Source organism: Sarcophilus harrisii, chromosome 3 (assembly GCF_902635505.1).
Source record: "Sarcophilus harrisii chromosome 3, mSarHar1.11, whole genome shotgun sequence".
Taxonomy (NCBI): Eukaryota; Metazoa; Chordata; class Mammalia; order Dasyuromorphia; family Dasyuridae; genus Sarcophilus; species Sarcophilus harrisii.
In genome coordinates, this window is record NC_045428.1 from 534,297,875 (window position 1) to 534,317,433 (window position 19,559).

At 33.0% G+C, this 19,559-nt stretch overlaps 1 protein-coding gene across 1 annotated transcript; it reads left to right on the top strand.

The window, feature by feature from the left end:
• Nucleotides 1-10,260: 10,260 nt before the first annotated feature.
• Nucleotides 10,261-11,220, top strand: LOC100924473 (olfactory receptor 52Z1-like). Its single transcript, XM_012545424.2, has one exon. It carries the CDS (start codon nucleotides 10,261-10,263, stop codon nucleotides 11,218-11,220), a length of 960 nt encoding a protein of 319 aa, XP_012400878.2.
• The last annotated feature ends 8,339 nt before the right edge of the window (nucleotides 11,221-19,559 follow it).

Below are 19,559 nucleotides of genomic sequence, written 5' to 3' on the forward strand. Positions count from 1 at the left end.
ATCTATTTGTATAATGTCTTTCCTAAATGGTCAGAATTATCAACAATACTCATTTTAAATCAATACATACTAAATTGCTATTTCAAATTACACACTTTGAGAAAGTTAAAGTATGACTTAGTTTCAATACATGACAAATAAATTACAAACTTTAATTCTGACTTGCAACCACCTAGTATATGCTGAGACCAAAAAATTAAAAATCTCTTACATCCACTAGGATTTAGATTCTCTCTCTCCCTCTTCCACCGGAATGAGTAGATCAATGTAGGCAGAATTGTTATTGTTATTAAATTAGCTTGATATAGCCATGAATAATTGATATTTTTTCAATTGTTTAGATCTGACTTTATTTGCATGAGAAGTGTTTTGTAATTTTTTTCATATAGTTCTTGAGTTTGTCTTGACAGGTAAACCTTCAAATATTTTATCTTGTCTATAGTTATTTTAAATGGAATTTCTCTTTCTATTTCTTGATGATGGACTTTGTCAGTAATATATAGAAATGCTAATGTTTTGCATGGGTTTATTTTATATCCTGGAATATTAGCTAAAGCTGCTAAATTTTCCAGTAGATTTTGGATGATTTCAGAATTTCTAACTATATTATCATATCATCTGCAAAAGTGATAGTTTTATTTCCTCATTGCCTATTCTAATTCCTTTTTTTCTTATTGCTAAATGCAACATTTCTAGTACAATACTGAATAATAGTAGTTATAACAGGCAATCTTTTTTCACCACTGATCTTATTGGGAATGCATCCAGCTTGTCTCTATTACAAATAATGCTTGCTGTTGGTTTTAAATCTATACTGCTTATTATTTTAAGGAAAACTCCTTTATCCCTGTGCTTCTCTAGTGTTTTAAATAGGAATTGGTGCTGTATTTTGTCAAAAGGTTTTTATACATCTATTGAGATTATCATGTGATTGCTGTTGATTTTGATATTGATATATTCAATTATGGTATTATTTTTCCTGCTATTGAAACAGCCCTACACACTCCTGGTATAAATGTCACTTAGATTTATTTTGCATTATTCTGTATTATTAGGTATTATCCTGCTGATAAATTGTTATAATCTCTTTGTTAGTATTTTATTTAAAATTCTTGCATCAATATTCATTAGGGAGATTGTTGTATATATGTTTTCTCTGTTTTGGCTTTTTCTGGTTTATGTATCAGTACGATGTTTGTGTCAGAGAAGGAATTTGGCAGTACTCCTCCTTTATCTATTTTTTCAAAATAGTTTATACATTATTGAAATTAATTGCTTTTTAAATGTTTGGTTGAATTCACTTGTGGAGATTCTTTCTTAGGTAGTTCATTAATGGCTCTTTCAGTTCTAGAATGGCTCTATTTAAGTAATTTATTTTTTCTTCTGTTAATCTGGGCAATTTTTACTTTTATAAATGTTCCTTGATTTTGGTTAGATTGTAGGATTTGTTGCAAAATAACTCCTAATTATTGCTTTAATTTAAACTAATCCTTTTAGTTTTGATAGTGGTGATTTTTTTCTTTCCTTTTTCTAATCAAATTAATCAAAGGTTTATCTTTTGTGTTGATTTTTTCATAAAATAATCTCTTAGTTTTATTATTCAATAGTTTACTTAATTTCAAATTTATTAATCTCTCCTTTGAGTTTCATAATTTATAATTTGGTATTTATAATTGGGGATTTTTAATTTTTCTTTTTTTAAACTTTTTAATTGCATGCCCCATTTATTGATCTCCTCTTTCTATTTTATTCCTGTAGCTAGAGATATAAGTTTTCATATGTTATCTCATTATTCTCATTATCTTGGATGAAATTATGGATTGTTTCTGGGATTTTTTTTATCCACTCATTTATTAGAATTAGATTATTTAATTTCCAACTGGTTTTAGTCTATCTTTCCTGGCCCTTTGTTGAATATAATTTTATTGCATTGCTATATGAAAAGGAAGCATTTATTATTTCTGCCTTTCTGCATTTGACTAAGTTTTTTATGCTCTAACATATGGCCAGTTTTTGTGTAGGTGCCATGTACTGCCAAGAAAAAGGTGTATTCTTTTCCTAGAATCTATCTGATTAGGCTTGAATACTCTTTTCACCTGACTGACTTTTCTTGAAGTTTTTCCAATCTTTCTTGAACTGGAGAATGGTTTCATTCTTTTCAGACTTTGTACAAAAGCTTGGTTTCATGAGGTTTTGAGGGAGAGCTTCAGCTGCTTCCTGACTTTACTTCACCATCTTGGCTCCAACTCCAGTACTATATAATGTTATAATCTTTGTAAAGTTCATTATAGAGTATATCTCTGCCTAATATAACAAAGTTTTAATACCATCCTTCCCCTGATTAAAGACTTTCCTATTCTTTTTCCTACTTCAATTTCTGACATTGCATCTCACTAATACTCTTTTAATCCTTCTTATTCTTAAGAGATTATAAGTGTTATTTTCCATTATTGTTTTCCTTTGACTTCATTATAGTACCTCAGTCATTCAGTCTTTTCTTCTAACTTCCATTTTATGCACTTTCTCATTCTGCCGATTAGTCTCATAAAACATTGAATCACTTTCAGGAGGTCTATGTGATCACAGTGTTTTAAATTCTTTCCTCTAGCATTTGTGTCCTTGGCATTTTTAGCTCCTTGTATACTTTTAGAAAGAAATCTTAGTGATTCATCTCTTGTGATTTGTTTGTTTTAACTCTTGGTTCTTCTCTTTCTCCAACTTTTTTTTTTAATAATCTGTTAGAGCAAAGGAATGCTGAATATTTTCCCAGAGGCAAGGAATTATTTTTCTTTTTCATTATTCACCATATTGTTACCTATTAGACTTCTTAAATTCTTGACTCTTGGAGACAACTGAAATTACTTTGCTTTTTATTTTAATTCTTTTCTGAGGAATTATTGAAAGTTTGTAGGACTGGACAAAATATCTTATCTTCTACCTTGTTGGTCAGGAGAACAGAAAGTTTGAGCACATTATAATACAATCACAATCATTTATTTAAATATAAGATAAAAGCAGTACGAATAATAACAAAGCTAGTTTAATAAGATTAACACAAGGGTTATACACACAAACACACGTGTACATACACACACAGGCACACACACATATATATCTATATATCCATATATATAATGCAATACACTCAGTATTTGAAAGGAAGATAGTCACATACAGAAAATTAACACAAATACACATAAAGGAAGAAAATCCATTCATCTGAGACAATTCTTAACCCTGGAACTCTAAACTTCAAAATTTTCTTTTTGTTTCAGGATCTGTTCATTTAAATTCTTTGATGAATAGGTTGTTCTTTTGTTTTGTTTTGTTTTGTTTTCAAACTGATACTTCCACTGTTCAACTTAGTTAATACACACTTGGCTTTTCTAACAACTCATTGGGCACTTATAAATCCACTTAGTATCTTCTCTGATTCCCTGCTATTTCTCTGTTCTCTTCTTCCAACATCTCAACAGCAACCATAGTATCTAGACCTTCTAGCCTCAAGCTGAGCTTATGCCTGTTGCACATGAAATATCACTGCATTTTTATGAAACAGCATTCTAAAGTTCGCTAAAATATTTCTAAATCTGATCCTTTTCAGGATGCTTCTTTGCCATTATTTGTAATCCCATGTGACAATGCAAAAAATTATCTATTGTCTTAAATTCTTTTTATCAATAGAAAATCATAATAGAGGGCAGACTTTAGTCTTCATTTCTTCTTGCTCATCACAATCATTCATAGTAGAAAAGAATATGTTATCTTTCATCATTTTTTTCTGAACAAAAGCATTAGAATTAGAGACTCTAATTAGCCAAGTAGTCTGCCTAGTAAGGAGAATAGAAACAAGGAGACACACAGAGAAACCCAGAGATTCTTTAATGAATTTGTGAAACCATTCTTTCATTGTTCTTATTGTTATGTTGAGCTTCTGCATCCTATCTGGGAATGATTCTGTTTAGTTTGTGGTTAGTGAATATATTTTTATTTTCTTTCTATAACAGGAAAAATATATTTATTTCACAATCATACAATAGTGGCAGGTTCTGTATTTCTCAAATAATCAATCTAAAATCTCTTTATTCTTTACATGCAAATTATTGAAGATTTAGTGTGTTACCCATCCTTTTATACTTCTTAGTATTCCATAGTTTTAGCAATTAGTAAGATTTAACATCAATAATTCTTTCTCTTAGAACTAATAGAAGTACTATGTACCAGACAAGTGAAGTATCAATGAAGTAGATGTGGCTTGACAAATGATGAGTCCCTTAAAAGTCAGCTTTACACAGATAACTTAAAGGTTATTTTATACACTTATAACTTTTCCTAGAATGGGACAATTATACGCAATTAGAAATAAAGTAAAAAAAGAAAGAGTACAAAAGGAAGAAGTAATTATTAAATGGGGACATTAGAGAATATTTAAAAGACAAAATAGCAACAGAGGTTTTTGTGTAGCCTCAAAATGGTAACATAGAGAAATTTAAAGATGAGATTCTTCATAACTATACTGCAATGTAGCTTACTTAAATATTACTCTTAATTTAGAAATGAGGCTCAGAGCATGTAAGTGATCTAGCCAGTATTACACAGATATTCTTGAGGCTCAAATTATAGGTCTTTTAAGGGGAATTTTTTTTTAATCAGGGATGTTACTCAATATTATAAAATTATTTAATTTGTTTCCATTTTTTGGATATGATCTTTGGAAACATCTGGATGGATGAATATTTTTCTTTTTTTTGAACAATATATGGTAAAAAATACTAAGTGCTAACATTATATTTGAGGGATTTTTATAATCAAAAGAGTCAAATAATGATACTTGGCACGATCCCTCTATAGGAAATTTTTACTATCTTTGATCCTTTTGTCATTACTTTTCTGGGTTGCTGCAAGACGTCTGGGTAATTCCTGAGCTCCTCAAAGTATAGGGAAGAAGAATTATGTCAGAGAACTAAAAATTTTGGTCTGTGTATATCTACTGATGGTGGTTCATGATTCATTAGGCAAATGGCAAGGGATTAAAAATCAGGCATGAAAATTTGAAAACTATTTTGCCACATACTACCATTCTTTGATACCCCATACTTCAAGTTCTAATTGGGATATGTGTATATGTTTGTGTGTGTGTGTGTGTGTGTGTGTGTGATCTTTTAATCCTATGTCAAGTGTATGTTCACATCTACCATAGCTATGAAAATTTTTGTTATTGTGGTCACCTACCTATGAACATATTTATTTGTGAGGAGGATTATTTAATATAAGAATCTATGGTTTAAAGTTAATGTTTATCATTGGGACCAGAACATGTAGGAAAGAAAAGAATAAATAGGAAATGTTTATGGGTTTAGACCTATGGGAGTCAGCTGTCATGAGCCAATTTTGAACAGGGATTAAAAAAAAGATAGTTTAGGATTGAATGAGGTCTTAAGGGAGAGTGTGGTAGGTACTATAAAAAAATCTTGGAATATGAACATTCACTTTTTTTTGTCTCCTTCCCTGACTGACTTCTTTGCCTTTCTCTGCATTCATGGCATAGGTAAGGCAGGCTATGTTTTTAGGGAAATGTTCTTCAACAGCAAAGGTGTGGGGAAGGGTCATATATTTGTTTCAGGTAGGGGAAGAGAAATAGGGAGAGAAGGGTAGCAACAAGGAACAGGAAAGCTAGGAAAATCAGGGCCTACAGAACATCTGTGGCTGGAATCATAATGACTCTTATTAGGAATGGAGGAACCCAAATGAGGGATAGTGACAGCGGTACAACACCTGAAAATAGCAGGTAAAATTTATTTTCTGCTTTAATACCATATGTTTCAAGGACACAGTGAGCCCATATTTGATTGTACATCACATCAAAACATGAGAAAGAAAAGGCAGTGTGATTATATTCACTTGCCTTACTTCTCTTCCAGAAAGGTGGTGGGCACAGGGGCAAGGAAATAAAAAGCTTTGTGAATGGATTAATAAGGTTTCAGAGACATAGTTTCTGGGTAAGTTAGTAATTTTATTAATAATGCCAGCAGGTTATTAATAAAATTATGATCACTTGGCCATCTTTCTTAGAACAAACACCCTAATTGTGGTGGTTATTTATATGTCTTTTGAAAAGGAGGTGTTCCTGAGAGGTGGCAATCAATTAATATTGGTTAACATATTAAGAGGTGTGGGCTATGTTAAGATCTTGATGGACAGCTAAGTGGGGGAGTGGATAGAGCAACAGCTCTGAAGTCAGGAGAACCTGAGTTCAAATTTGACCTCAGACACTTAACACTTTCTAGCTGTGTAACTCTAGGAAAGTCACTTAATCCCAATTGCCTCAGCTGAGAGAGAGAGAGAGAGAGAGACAGAGAGAGAGAGAGAGACAGAGAGAGAGAGAGAGAGAGAGAGAGAGAGAGAGAGAGAGAGAGAGAGAGAGAGAGAGAGAGAGAAAGGCTTGGAGTACCTGGCTTGGGTCACTCAATTCTTGATCAAAGGAGATCTTTCCATATCACCTATCTTGATAATAGGGAGAATTACCCGTTTCTCCAGGTCTATCTGAGAAAACATAATGAGAAGGAATTTCTTTTACCATCAGATTAGAGCTTAATCTTGGTAAATCTTCAAGAGAGATTTCCCACACTAGTTGTTTCCTGGATGAAAAGGTAGATAAGGGAAAAACTATGGTCTTAATGCAATAGTTAATTATTAAATATAAGAGAGAATATTGATTTCTCTCAAGCAGATCCAGAATAGGCCAATAAGAATGGGGAAGGGGAATTAGTACCATGATGAGGTATAAAGAAAGCATAAGAGATATGTGACCATTGCATTCAAATAGCTGAAGGACTGTCATGATGATGAAAGTTTAGATTTGGTCATCTTGGCTACAGATGAAAAAACTAAGATCAAATGGTAAAAGTTACTGAGAGAAAGATTTTATTTTGTTTTCTAATAAAGAAAAATGGAACTTCCTAACAACTAGAACTATTCAATAATGTAATGGAGTAATTTTGTGGAATTACTGAGTTTTCCATCAGGAAGATATTTAAGCAAAGGCTGGAAGATCACAATGTTGGTACTTTGTAGAGAAGATTCCCTTTTTTCTAAATTTTATTTTCATATTTCAATAGTATTTTATTTTTCCAAATATATATATATATATAGAGAGAGTTTTTAACATGTTCCAAACTTATCTCCCTCTGTCCTTTATTTCCCCAGACAGCAAGAAATCTGTTGTAGATTAAATATGTACAATTATTTTAAACATATTTCCATATTTGTCACATTGTGCTAGAAAAATCAGAACAAAAGGAAAAAAAAACTTGAGAAACCAAGCAAGCAAGCAAACAAACCCTTAAAGGTGAAAATACTATGTTTTGATCCACATTATTATAAATTTGAGTCACTTCTCTATATATTTAGAAATGAATCCTTTGTCAGAGACATTGGCTCTAAAAATTATTTCCCAGATTTCAGCTTCCCTTCTAGTTTTGGCTGCATTAAGTTTTTTTGTGCAAAATATTTTTAATTTAATAATAATTCATTTTTAACAATTAAGTGAGTTTAGATAATCAAAATTATCCATTTTGCATTTCATAAGATTCTCTGCTTCTTCCTTGGCTAAAAATCCATTCCTTCTCCAAAGATTTTTTTTAATTTTATTTGAAAAATCAGTAAGAAAAACAGCAAAGAAATACAAAACAGAATAAAGCAAAACAAGAGAAAATTATCATGTGCCCAATAGAACATCAGGGAGAATTCAAAATATATAACAACAAATTACCAGTTCGAGAAAGATTATGAATTAGTAGAAAAAATATTCATGAATGTCCATTTTTCTTTACTTAAAAATTGTTATTTGGTTCTCTGTTGTGAACCTTATTTACTTTATTCTTTTCCTCTCTTTCATCCCCACCTCCACCTCCAAGCAAAGTATAGTTAAAAAAGATATTAATGTACACAGATGTAGATATATATATATATATATATATATATATATACATACACACACATACCCACATACACACAATATCTTTCCTATTCTTGCTGACTTTCTCAATTCTGCTCCATAACCTGCCTTGCTATTACTTAACTCCCCCCCACTCAAGGATCCTTTCCTTGTCTTCTTCTCTAATCCTTTGCTTCCCCATCTGCCCATCTCTCCCCTCTTATTTCTTTGTAGATTTTGAAGGGTGCTATTATATCCCTCATGGTATATATGTAGTGTTGCCTACTGAACCCATTCTAGATGTGAATAGATTTTCAGATTATGAGTCCTCTTCCCTCTCTAATGCCTCTGTGTCTATTCTTCCTCTGCATTTCATTTGTATAACAATTACTATTTTACCTTAACTCTGCTAATTTTTCTTTTGAGCTACTCTATTGTTGATGTGAATCAAACATACAGTATATATTTTTCATGTAAAAAAAAACCCAGTTTGTCCATATTGACTATCTTAAAATTGATTTTGATATTGACTATTAGAAGTTTTCTGTTAAATTTGGGTTCAGTTGATAGAAAGTCCTGAAAATCTGCAAGTTTTTTGCAATCTGCAAAATCTGCAATATTTTTGGCTACAGGTTTAGTTCTTTTGATTGTCAGTAGATATGATTTCAGGACCTGTGGTCTTTATTGTAACTGCTGATAAGTCTTGTATAATTCTAATTGTAGCTCCAGTTTTTTTTCTTGTTTTTGCACAATTTTCTCTTTCATCTGGAGTTTTCAAGATTTGACAATAATATCTCTGTGTGTTTTTAACAAAGGATCTCTTTGAGGTTTTTTTTGTTTTGTTTTGTTTTTTGTTTTTCTATTTCTACTTTCCCACCATGTTCTATCACTTCAGGACAATTTTCTTGGATTATTTCCTTCATTATTGCATCAAGGTTCTCTTTTTGGTCACAACTTTTCTGGCAGTTCAAATATGCTTATATTTCTCTTATTGATCTGTTCTCCAGATGTATTGTTTTTCTTGTAACATGTTTCATATTCTATTCTATTTTCTCATTCTTGATAATCTGTTTTGTTAACTTGTCCCTTCTCCAAAAATCTGACATGTAAATTATCCCTTGCTTGTAGAGAGGATTCCTATTCAAGTTGATTGCATCACATCATCTCTATAATCTTCAGTGGTTCCAGTTTATTTAACCATAGCTTTAGATCTCAAAGAGCATTTTGAATTCATCTAATACAATCTTATCATTTTATGGATGGAAAAACTGAGTCCTACAGATTTTTGTGAACTCGTGTTTTCTGACTTCAAGTTAACAATTCTATCTTTCTTTGAAATTCTAAAAATTCTACTTAATGACATAAGAATAATCTATTAATTTTCTTGCTAGAATTTTCTTGAATTTTGAAAGAACTTATTAATTGAAATCAGTCTTTGAATTGACTGTTAGTTTTGTGTTATTTTCTTAACACTCCTCAATGATTTGCCAATGCCCTCAAGATTCCTTGAATTCCAAATAACAAACCTCATTTACTTAGCTCAGCTTAACATGTATGAAAAAATTGGCTGGATCGTGACCTATTGAATGTTAAAAGAGATTCTTATTAAAATCCTACTTGGATTCAATGACATAATTTGAGAGTCAGGGAAATGGTTTTGAACAGAGGAATGGCACTACTAGGTAAAGGATAGAAGATTTTCTGGTCAATTGGTAGCTTCTCTTTTAGGTAATTTACAATCACAGTTGAATATTTACTTTGATAGCCACAAGTATCCATTGTAAGGAAGGAGAAACATGTGACTGAATATACAACAACGCATTTTTTCTTTCCTTCCTTCCTTCCTTCCTTCCTTCCTTCCTTCCTTCCTTCCTTCCTTCTTTCCTTCCTTCCTTCCTTCGTTTCCTCCTTCTGTCTTTTCTTCCTTTTTAAGTTTTCTTTCACAAAATGATTATTATGGAAATGTGTTACATGATTACACATACATAAGCTATATCAGATTGCTTACCATCTCAAGGAGAGGAGAGTTATAGAATTTGGAGCTCAAAACTTTAAAAAATGAATATTGAAATTATTTTTATATGTAATTGGTGAATTTTTATTTAAAAACAAAAATAAAAGAAAAAATAATGTTTAATTGAAAAAATAAAAGATAACATCCAGATTAATACCTTTTTCTCTTCTTCTAAAATAGTAAGGCATGCAACAAGAATCTACTATCCTCCCCAAGAAGGAATCAATCAACCATGTACTCCATACAGCATTGAGTCATAAATCTTATTTTATTTCATTGTGGTGGCAAAGTCTAAAGGAGATGGTTGAATATGGTGTCCTCTCCAGGAAATGACACCAACTTCCAAGACATCAGGTACATTTTAATTGGTATTCCAGGACTGGAGGACTCACATACCTGGATTTCCATTCCCATTTGTTTAATGTACTTTACAGCCATCATTGGCAACAGCTTCTTAATCTTCCTTATTATCACTGAACGCTGCCTACATGAGCCAATGTACTTGTTCCTCTCTATGCTGGCCCTGGCAGATATCCTGCTCTCCACAACTACAGCACCCAAAATGCTGTCCATTTTCTGGTTCCACTATGGAGCTATCTCGTTTGGTAGTTGTGTGGCTCAAATGTTCTTCATTCACTGCATCTTTGCAGCAGAATCAGCCATTCTGTTGGCTATGGCATTTGATCGCTATGTGGCTATCTGTTACCCATTGAGATATACTACCATACTGACTCCCTCAGTCATTGGAAAGATTGGGGTAGCAGCTGTGGTTAGAGGTTTTCTAATCTGCTTCCCTTTCATCTTTCTGGTGTATCGGCTTACTTATTGTGGACAAAATATCATTCGCCATTCCTACTGTGAACACATGGGCATAGCTAGGTTAGCCTGTGACGACATCAAAATCAATATTATCTATGGCTTAACTATAGCCTTGGTGTCCACAGGTTTGGATGTTCTGCTCATCATTATTTCCTATTCATTGATCCTTCATGCTGTTTTCAACATACCTTCCTGGTCTGCCAGACTCAAGGCTCTTAACACCTGTGGTTCCCATATCTGTGTGATTCTCATGTTCTATACTCCAGCCTTCTTTTCTTTCTTTGCTCACCGCTTTGGAGGCCATACCATTCCCCGGCACATCCATATTTTAGTGGCCAACCTCTATGTGGTGGTACCTCCCATGCTCAACCCCATCATTTATGGAGTAAAGACAAAGCAGATTCAGGACAGGGCAATTCAGGTTTTCTCCGCCACTAGGACATGTTGTTAAAATATAATGAAAAGATTTTGATACTAGCTATGCCTGACAGAAAAGTTTGAGCTAGTGGTAAAGTGGAGAGAGGAAGAGACTAAATAAATAAAATCTATAAAATATCAACAAATTGTTTCAGGCTCCTCTATTATGAACAGTATTGTGCTGTTAAATGTTTAACAGCTGATTTTCTGTGGGGGAAAGACATTACATTTTAAAGTTTAATCTGAGTTATTAATATAATCTCCATGACTTTCTTACAATCAGAGAAACAGCAAATCAAGTTCTTTTAGAAAAAGTTTTAATATCTCAGCTATAAATGCTCACAATGAAAATTTAATACTTGGTTCTAGTTGATTAAAGTGGGCTCCAGCTTATCCCCAATTACATCTTTTCTCAAGTAGAGAAAAATAAATTAATTTGAGTTTTACTTTTCCTATTTCAATTGGTGAAAGTTAGCATATGTAATGAATTGTGAATCACTTTGAGTCAGGTAGATCTGACTCAAATTCCAATTCCAGCAAGTCACTTAATTTCTTAATGCTACAAGAAGTTCTTCAAAACTATAAACTGCAGAGCAGTAGTTGATCTTCAAATAATTTCCTATAGAAATGAAATAATATGTATAAACAAAATCTCATTAGTACATTTGTGAATATTCTAAGATTGTAGAGGGTTGGAAGATAAGTAAGTTTATTAGAAATCCATGCATTTTCCAGAATCTTTTTTTTTTAGAAAATATTTTTATTTTTTTCCAAAGAGGGATTTTAATTTAATTCCATTTTTATTGAAGCTTTTTATTTTCAAAACATATGCAAGGATAATTTTCCATCATTGATCCTTGCAAAATTTTGTGTTCCAATTTCCTCCCCTTCTGCCCACCTCCTCTCTTAGATGCAAATAATCTAATATATGTCAAATATGGTAAAATATATATGTAAATCCAATATAGGTATACCTATTTATACAATTATCTTGCTGCACAAGAAGAATCAGATCAAAAAAGAAAAAAAGTGAGAAAGAAAACAAAATTTAAGCAAACAATAACAAAAGAAGTGAAAATGCTATAATGTCATTCAGTTCCCACAGTCCTCTCTCTGGGTATAGATGGCTCTCATCATTACAAGATCATTGGAATTAGCCTAAGAAGAGCCACATCCATCAGAACTGATCATCTTATAATCCTGCCATTGCTGTGTACAATGAAATCTTGTTCTGCTTATTTCACTTAGTATCAGTTCATGTAACTCTCTCCAGGCCTCTCTAAAATCATCCTGCTGATCACTTCTTATAGAACAATAATATTCCATAACATTCATATACCATAATTTATTTAGCCATTCTCCAACTGGTGGACAGCCACTTGAGTTCCAGTTTCTTGGAACTACAAAAAGGGCTGACACAAACATTTTTGCACATGTGAGTCCCTTTCCCTCCTTTAAGATCTCTTTGGGATATATCCCCATAGAAACACTGTTGGATCAAACGGTATGCACAGATTTTTGAGCATAGTTTCAAATTGCTCTCCAGATTGGTTGGATCCATTTACAACTCCACCAACAAAGTATTAGCATTCCAGTTTTCCCACACCCTCTCCAACATTCATCATTCATTATACTTTCCTATCATCTTAGCCAATCTGAAAGATGTGTAGTAGTACCTCAGAGTTGTCTTAACTTGCATTGTTCTGATCTTTAGAGCAGATTTAGAGGACCTTTTCATATGACTGGAAATAGTTTCAATTTCTTCAACTGAAAATTGTCTGTTCATATCCTTTGATCATTTATTTAGCAATTGGAGAATGGCTTGAATTCTTATAAATTTGAGTCAATTCTCTGTATATTTTAGAAATAAGCCTTTATCAGAACTCTTATGTAAAAAAGGTTTTCCCAATTTATTGCTTCCTTTCTAATCTTGTCTGCATTAGTTTTGTTTGTACAAAAACTTTTGAACTTAATATAATCAAAATTATCAATTTTGTGTAGTAATGAACTCCAGTTCTTCTTTGGCCACAAATTCCATCCTTCGCCACAGATCTGAGAGTAAACTATCCTTTATTCTTCTAATTTGCATATAATATTGTTATGTCAAAATCATGAATCCATTTTGACCTCACCTTGGTATATAGTGTAAGGTGTGAGTCAATGCCTAGTTCTTCCATACTAGTTTCCAATTTTCCCAGTAGTTTTTGTCAAATAGTGAGTTCTTATCCCCAAAGTTGGGGTCTTGGGTTTGTCAAACACTAGACTGCTATTGTTATTGACTATTTGTCCCACAAACCTAACCTATTCCACTGATCAATTACTCTCATTGTTACCCAGTACCAAATGGTTTTGATAACCACTGCTTTATAATATAGTTTTAGGTCTGGCACAATTAGGCCACTGTCATTAGCATTTTTTTCACTAATTCCCTTGAAATTCTTGACCTTTTGGTATTCCGGATGAACTTTGTCATTATTTTTTTTTCTAGGTCTGTAAAATAATTCCAGAATATTTTCTGAATATTTGAAGTTAAACAACATCAACCTAAAAATTGGCTCCTTACCCAATGTTTTGCAATTTACCCAGGATTAAGAACTGATTGGTATACAGCTGCATTAAAATGTGAAGATCACAAAGCTCAGTTTTGGAGAAGAGTTGATAACTTAGTGAACAAACATTTGTTATATGATGATGTCTGAGGTATTGTGATAAGTGATGGGGCTTCAAAAAAGGACAAAAACAGTCCTTGATTTCAAGAAATCTACATTCTATTGTGAAAGAAAACACATAAATAAACAGATACATATAGGCACACAAGGAATAAAAACAAGATAATATTAAAAGAAAAGGCCTTTGAGAAACTGAGATTTATCCAATCATAACAGAGATGGTGGTTTATGAGTATGAAATTTGAAATATATTATCACAGCCTCTTAATGGGTTGATTAATTTTGCTTTTATTCTTTACCTTTTTAAAAAATTTTATCTTTGTTACAAAGAATGGTTTCATGTGGAAGTGATGTTCATTCAAAACAGATGTTAAATAAAAAGAATACATAAATGATGTAAAAGTTATATAATAAGAATAAAGAAACAGTCTGTAAACTTAATATGATTTAAAATTATGGCATCACAGGAAGCAGAGATCAGATAAAAGAGGTTTAGAGTGAAGTGCATCTATCTATCTACAGACATATAAATATGTCTATCTATCTATCTGCTTCTTCAATGAAAGTTTACAAGAAAGTACTACAGTTAGTATTAAGTTTGCATATTGATCTTATAGTAAGAATTATGAATAAATAGATGGATGAATACAAAAGGATTTATTAAGCACTTACTATATGGAAAAGTTATGTAAACTGTTAGGGATACAAATTGAAAAGCAGAGATAGTACCTGCTCTTAAGGAACTCATATTCAAACCTAGGATGCAGGTGTGCAAATATCCAGAGTTACATTTACAAGTATGAGCTGTAAGAAAACCCCACTTGTTTCTGATATTAAATCATTGGGTAGTCCCATGGATGTTAGTGCTGAAACCTTTCTTTTATAGGTTTTCAGTAGCTATCACAGACAGCGATGCTAAGTTGCATCTTCATGGTGGTTGTTTCCTTGAAAAATGGCTCAAGAGATCAGACTGGAAGTAGGGTTATTGGCCTGAAGTGTGCTTCTCAGATTGCCTAAATTTACCTGCAATTGGCCAGCAGTTGCTGCTAGTGGTATTAAGGATGATACTGTTGAAGTGTGAGAAATGAGGATTTAGAGATCCTCTGACAGTAATGGGATTCCCCTTGGTCTGATTGTTGGAGGGGATGTGGGAAAACTGGGACATTGATGCATTGTTGGTGGAGCTGTGAACGAATCCAACCATTCTGGAGAGTAGTTTGGAACTATGCTCAAAAAGTTATCAAACTGTGCATACCCTTTGATCCAGCAGTGTTACTACTGGGCTTATATCCCAAAGAGATTATAAAGAAGCGAAAGGGACCTGTATGTGCATGAATGTTTGTGGCAGCCCTCTTTGTAGTGGCCAGAAACTGGAAACTGAATGGATGCCCATCAGTTGGAGAATGGCTGAATAAATTGTGGTATATGAATATTATGGAATATTATTGTTCTGTAAGAAATGACCAACAGGATGATTTCAGAAAGGCCTGGAGAGACTTACACGAACTGATGCTGAGTGAAATGAGCAAGACCAGGAGATCATTATATACTTCAAAAACAATACTATATGATGACCAGTTCTGATGGACCTGGCCATCCTCAGCAAGATCAACCAAAGCATTTCCAATGGAGCAGTAATGAACTGAACCAGCTATGCCTAGAGAAAGAACTCTGTGTGATGACTAAAACCCATTACATTGAACTCCCAATCCCTATATTTATGCCGACCTGCATTTGTGATTTCCTTCACAAGCTAATTGTACAATATTTCAGAGTCTGATTCTTTTTGTACAGCAAAATAACTTATACTTATTGTGTATCTAATTTATATTTTAATATATTTAACATCTACTGGTCATCCTGCCATCTGGGGGAGGGGATGGGGGGTAAGAGGTGAAAAATTGGAACAAGAGGTTTGACAATTGTTAATGCTGTAAAGTTACCCATGCATATAACCTGTAAATAAAAGACTATTAAATAAAATAAAAAAATAAAGTATTGTGTCATCTAACAAATTATCATCACTTATTTTTCCGATTTGGGACTGTGACATTTATTTTGTTGTTATTATTGTTGTCATAATCATTGTTAATGCAATTTTTTGGAGGTAATCAGAGTTAAGTAACTCACCCAGAGTCACACAGCCAGTAAGCATCTGAGGCCATATATGAACTCAGGTCTGCCTGACTCTACGACTGGTAATGACTTGTATTTTTAAAATAAATTTTTATTTGTAAAAAAAAGTCTTCATCTTTTATATAAGTATGTAAGAAAGTTGTCTTACATACTTTAGAATCTTATTTGAATTATATTGTTTGATATTTTATGAAAGTCTTTAAATCAGTATTTATGTTCTATCTCCTCAGACTGACAGTAAACCTTCTAAGGAAAAAGAATGTCATTAATTTACAGAATCATAGAATGTTAGGATTGAAAAGAATTTTAGAGAACAACTTAGTCCAAATTCTTTACACTTAATAGAACTGAAAAATTATTTGTTCCAAATCATCCTGCTACAAAGAAACGTACCCAAGTCTTTTAATGACAATTGTAGTTCTTACTACTATGACTGACTTCCCTTCTCATCTTTTTTTTTTTTTTGCATTTCCCCATAATGTTCAGAGCCATCTTCTTTATAAATTTTATATAGTTCTTTCCTCTTTTTAATATTACCATATCCTGCCTGCCTTTGCTTAGCAGTGCTGGTGAAATCAGTTTATGAGCTCTATGTGAGAATTAGTCTTTACCAACTTCAAAATAGGTGGGGTTAAAATTACTGAGAATTTGCCTAGCATAGAGTTCCTTAATTGTTCTCAGTATTGGAAAACATCCTAGAAGGAATCTGGTCCAAATTTCTACTTTATGAAAAAAGAATAACTCTTATCTATTTTCTCTCTACTCCTTTTCCTTCCACTTTTCCTTCAAAACTCAGCTCAACTATCACATTCTCTCTGATCCTTTCTGTTGATAGTGCTCTCCTCCTCCTTTCAGATTTTCTTTATGGTAATAAAGATGGTAAAAAATAAAATTATGGTAGGTCCTCTCATAACCCCCACCCCACCTGCTGGTGTTGTGGAGGAGGGCTTTGTGTAGCTCAATGAAACTGTGAGTTATGCTCTCCAGGGTTATTCATAGCAGACAAAACAGAGTTCAGACAAATAGTTCTGATTCACTGGAGAAAGAAAGGGCAATTTTCTACAGTATTTTTACCTAGAAAACCCATGAACAGTATTAAAATGATAAAAAGGTATGACACTGGAAGATGAGACCTTCAGGTTGTAAAGTGTCCAATATACCATAGGGCAACAGCAAAGGACAGATCCAAGTAGCTTATGAACTAATAAAGGGGCAGGGCCAAAATCAAAAGGAAGCTCAGCTGTGGTTATAACTGTTGATGAAATGAAAGTCTGATGCTGTAAAAGATCAGTATCATATAGAGACCTGGAAGATAAGATCTATGAATCAAGGTAAGATAAATGTGTTAAAACAGGAAATGGAAAGTTTAAATATCAGCATCTTAAGTATCAGTAAACTTAATGGAAAGAAAGGGTGAGTTTAATTCAGGCAAATAAATCAATAACTGTAGGCAAGAATTCCTTAGGAGAAATGGAGTAGCAATCATAATCAATATTGCAAAATTCAGACTGAAGTTGAAGGGAAAATCATCAGATGCTATAGGTATAACTTTAATAACATTTCTTATAAATATGAAGTGGAGATGATAAATATATTGAAGGGATTAGATCTGGTAGACAGAGTGCTTTAAGAACTATGGACAAAGGTTTGCAATATTATACAGGAGAGAGCAACAAAAATATGTGCACCAGAAAAAAAGAAGAGAAAGAAAACAAAATGACTGTCAAATGAAGCTTTGCAAATAGTTGAGAAAAGAAGGAAAGTGAAAGGGAAACGAGAAAGGGAATTACTCAGTTGAATGGAAAATTCCAGAATGTTTTCTTAAAGGAACAATATAAAGAAATAGAAGAAAACAACAGAATAGGATAAGCAAGATCTCTTCAAGAAAACTAAAGATATCAAGGGAAAGTTTCATGCAAAAATGGGTATAAAAGACAGAATTATAAGGATTCAATAGAAGAAGAGGCAAGAATACACAAAAGAACTATATAAGAAAGATCTTAATGTAGACAGTAATCACAATCATGATAGTATAGTTAGTTTTCTAGAGCTGGACATTCTAGAGAAAGAAGTCAAATGAGATTTTGAAGCATTGTTAACAATTAAAGTTAGTGAATGCGGTAGAATTCCTGACTAGCTATTTGAAATACTACAACATGATATTAAAGTACTGCACTCAATATGCCGGCAAATTTAGGAAACTCAATTGTGGATACTAGATTGGAAAATATCAGTATGTACCCCCATTTCTAAAAAAGAGCAATGACAAAGAATGTTCAAATTATTTACCCTTCAAGTCATCAACTAACTGCTCCTTCTCAGAGAAGAGCTCTGATCTGTTGATACCAATTCTTCTGGTAGTCTTTTTGCCTCAGCACCAACACTTTTGTTGAATGTGAATATTTTTCATGGATAGGATACCACACATTGCCAGATGTACACTTGACAAAAAGATTTATTTTATGGAGAACTCATACAGAGCAAGTGCTCACAAGGTGGTTAGAAAAAATGATATGTAATCACTCTCAAGGTCTCTCTTAAGAACTGTTAAAGTGATCATATGACATGGGAGATACTGGCACAAGACCACTCAGTATAGCGTGTCCTCATCAAAGAAGGTGCTATATTGTATGAGCAAAGCAGAATTGAATTCACTCCGAAGAAACTTCTGAGATGAGTAAAGTTAGAGAATCCATTCTAAATGTTCATAGGGATTATTTGTCCCTCGTGGCAGAGTATTCCAAGCTAGTATTGGTCTGATAAGTCACAGTCAGACATACTGACTTGACTCTGGTATAGTGATGTCATTTTGGTCCTCTTTGATAACTGAATATGAAACAGTTGATTGTCTTGAGTTTGCAAAAGGAATATGACAAGATGCAATATTTTCACCCTATTGAACAGCAATAACAATCCAATAACCACAAAAGTAAGAAGAAATCTCTATTTCAGATCTTTCTTCCTCCAAGACTTAGAATATTTCTTAACACACTACCATTTGATTATAATCCCTTTGGCAAATACAGTATAAGGAATATTGCCATAACAACTACAGAGTTCAAATGATACTATTTAATTCCTTCATTGAGGGTCAGTGCATAACTTAAAGGTAGTTTTAGGCATCATTTACCATTCTTAAAGAATTCTCAAGATAAAACAAATCCTCAGTCTCTGAGAGTTTAGAACAAGAAAGGAGCATCAAAAATATTTGGAGGGAGAGCTGAACAGCTAAAGAAAAGGACCCTTTAAATGAGTGAAATGGGAGGATTCTGGGAAGATGGTGATGAAGGTCAGAAATTCCAAGCTTTCCATATTTCCCCAATAAACAAAACAAAATAGTGTCTCAGAGTTGACATAGACCAAAGAAAACAAATAATACTGAAGGCCTGGGACAACTAATCAAAATAAAACTCCAGGACCAAATTTTAACCACTAGGAAGTGTAACACCTCAAGACTAGTTCTACAGAAATAGCAAATCGGGAGTCCTGGGGCTAGCCGGGACAAGAGTTATCTATAGTCCTAACTGTCCTAAGGAACTTTCACCACAGAACTTCATGGGGTTTGAGT

Bases quoted from the DNA above. Each gene is read 5' to 3' on its own strand.
- LOC100924473 (XM_012545424.2), top strand. From the start codon at position 10,261: ATGGTGTCCTCTCCAGGAAATGACACCAACTTCCAAGACATCAGGTAC.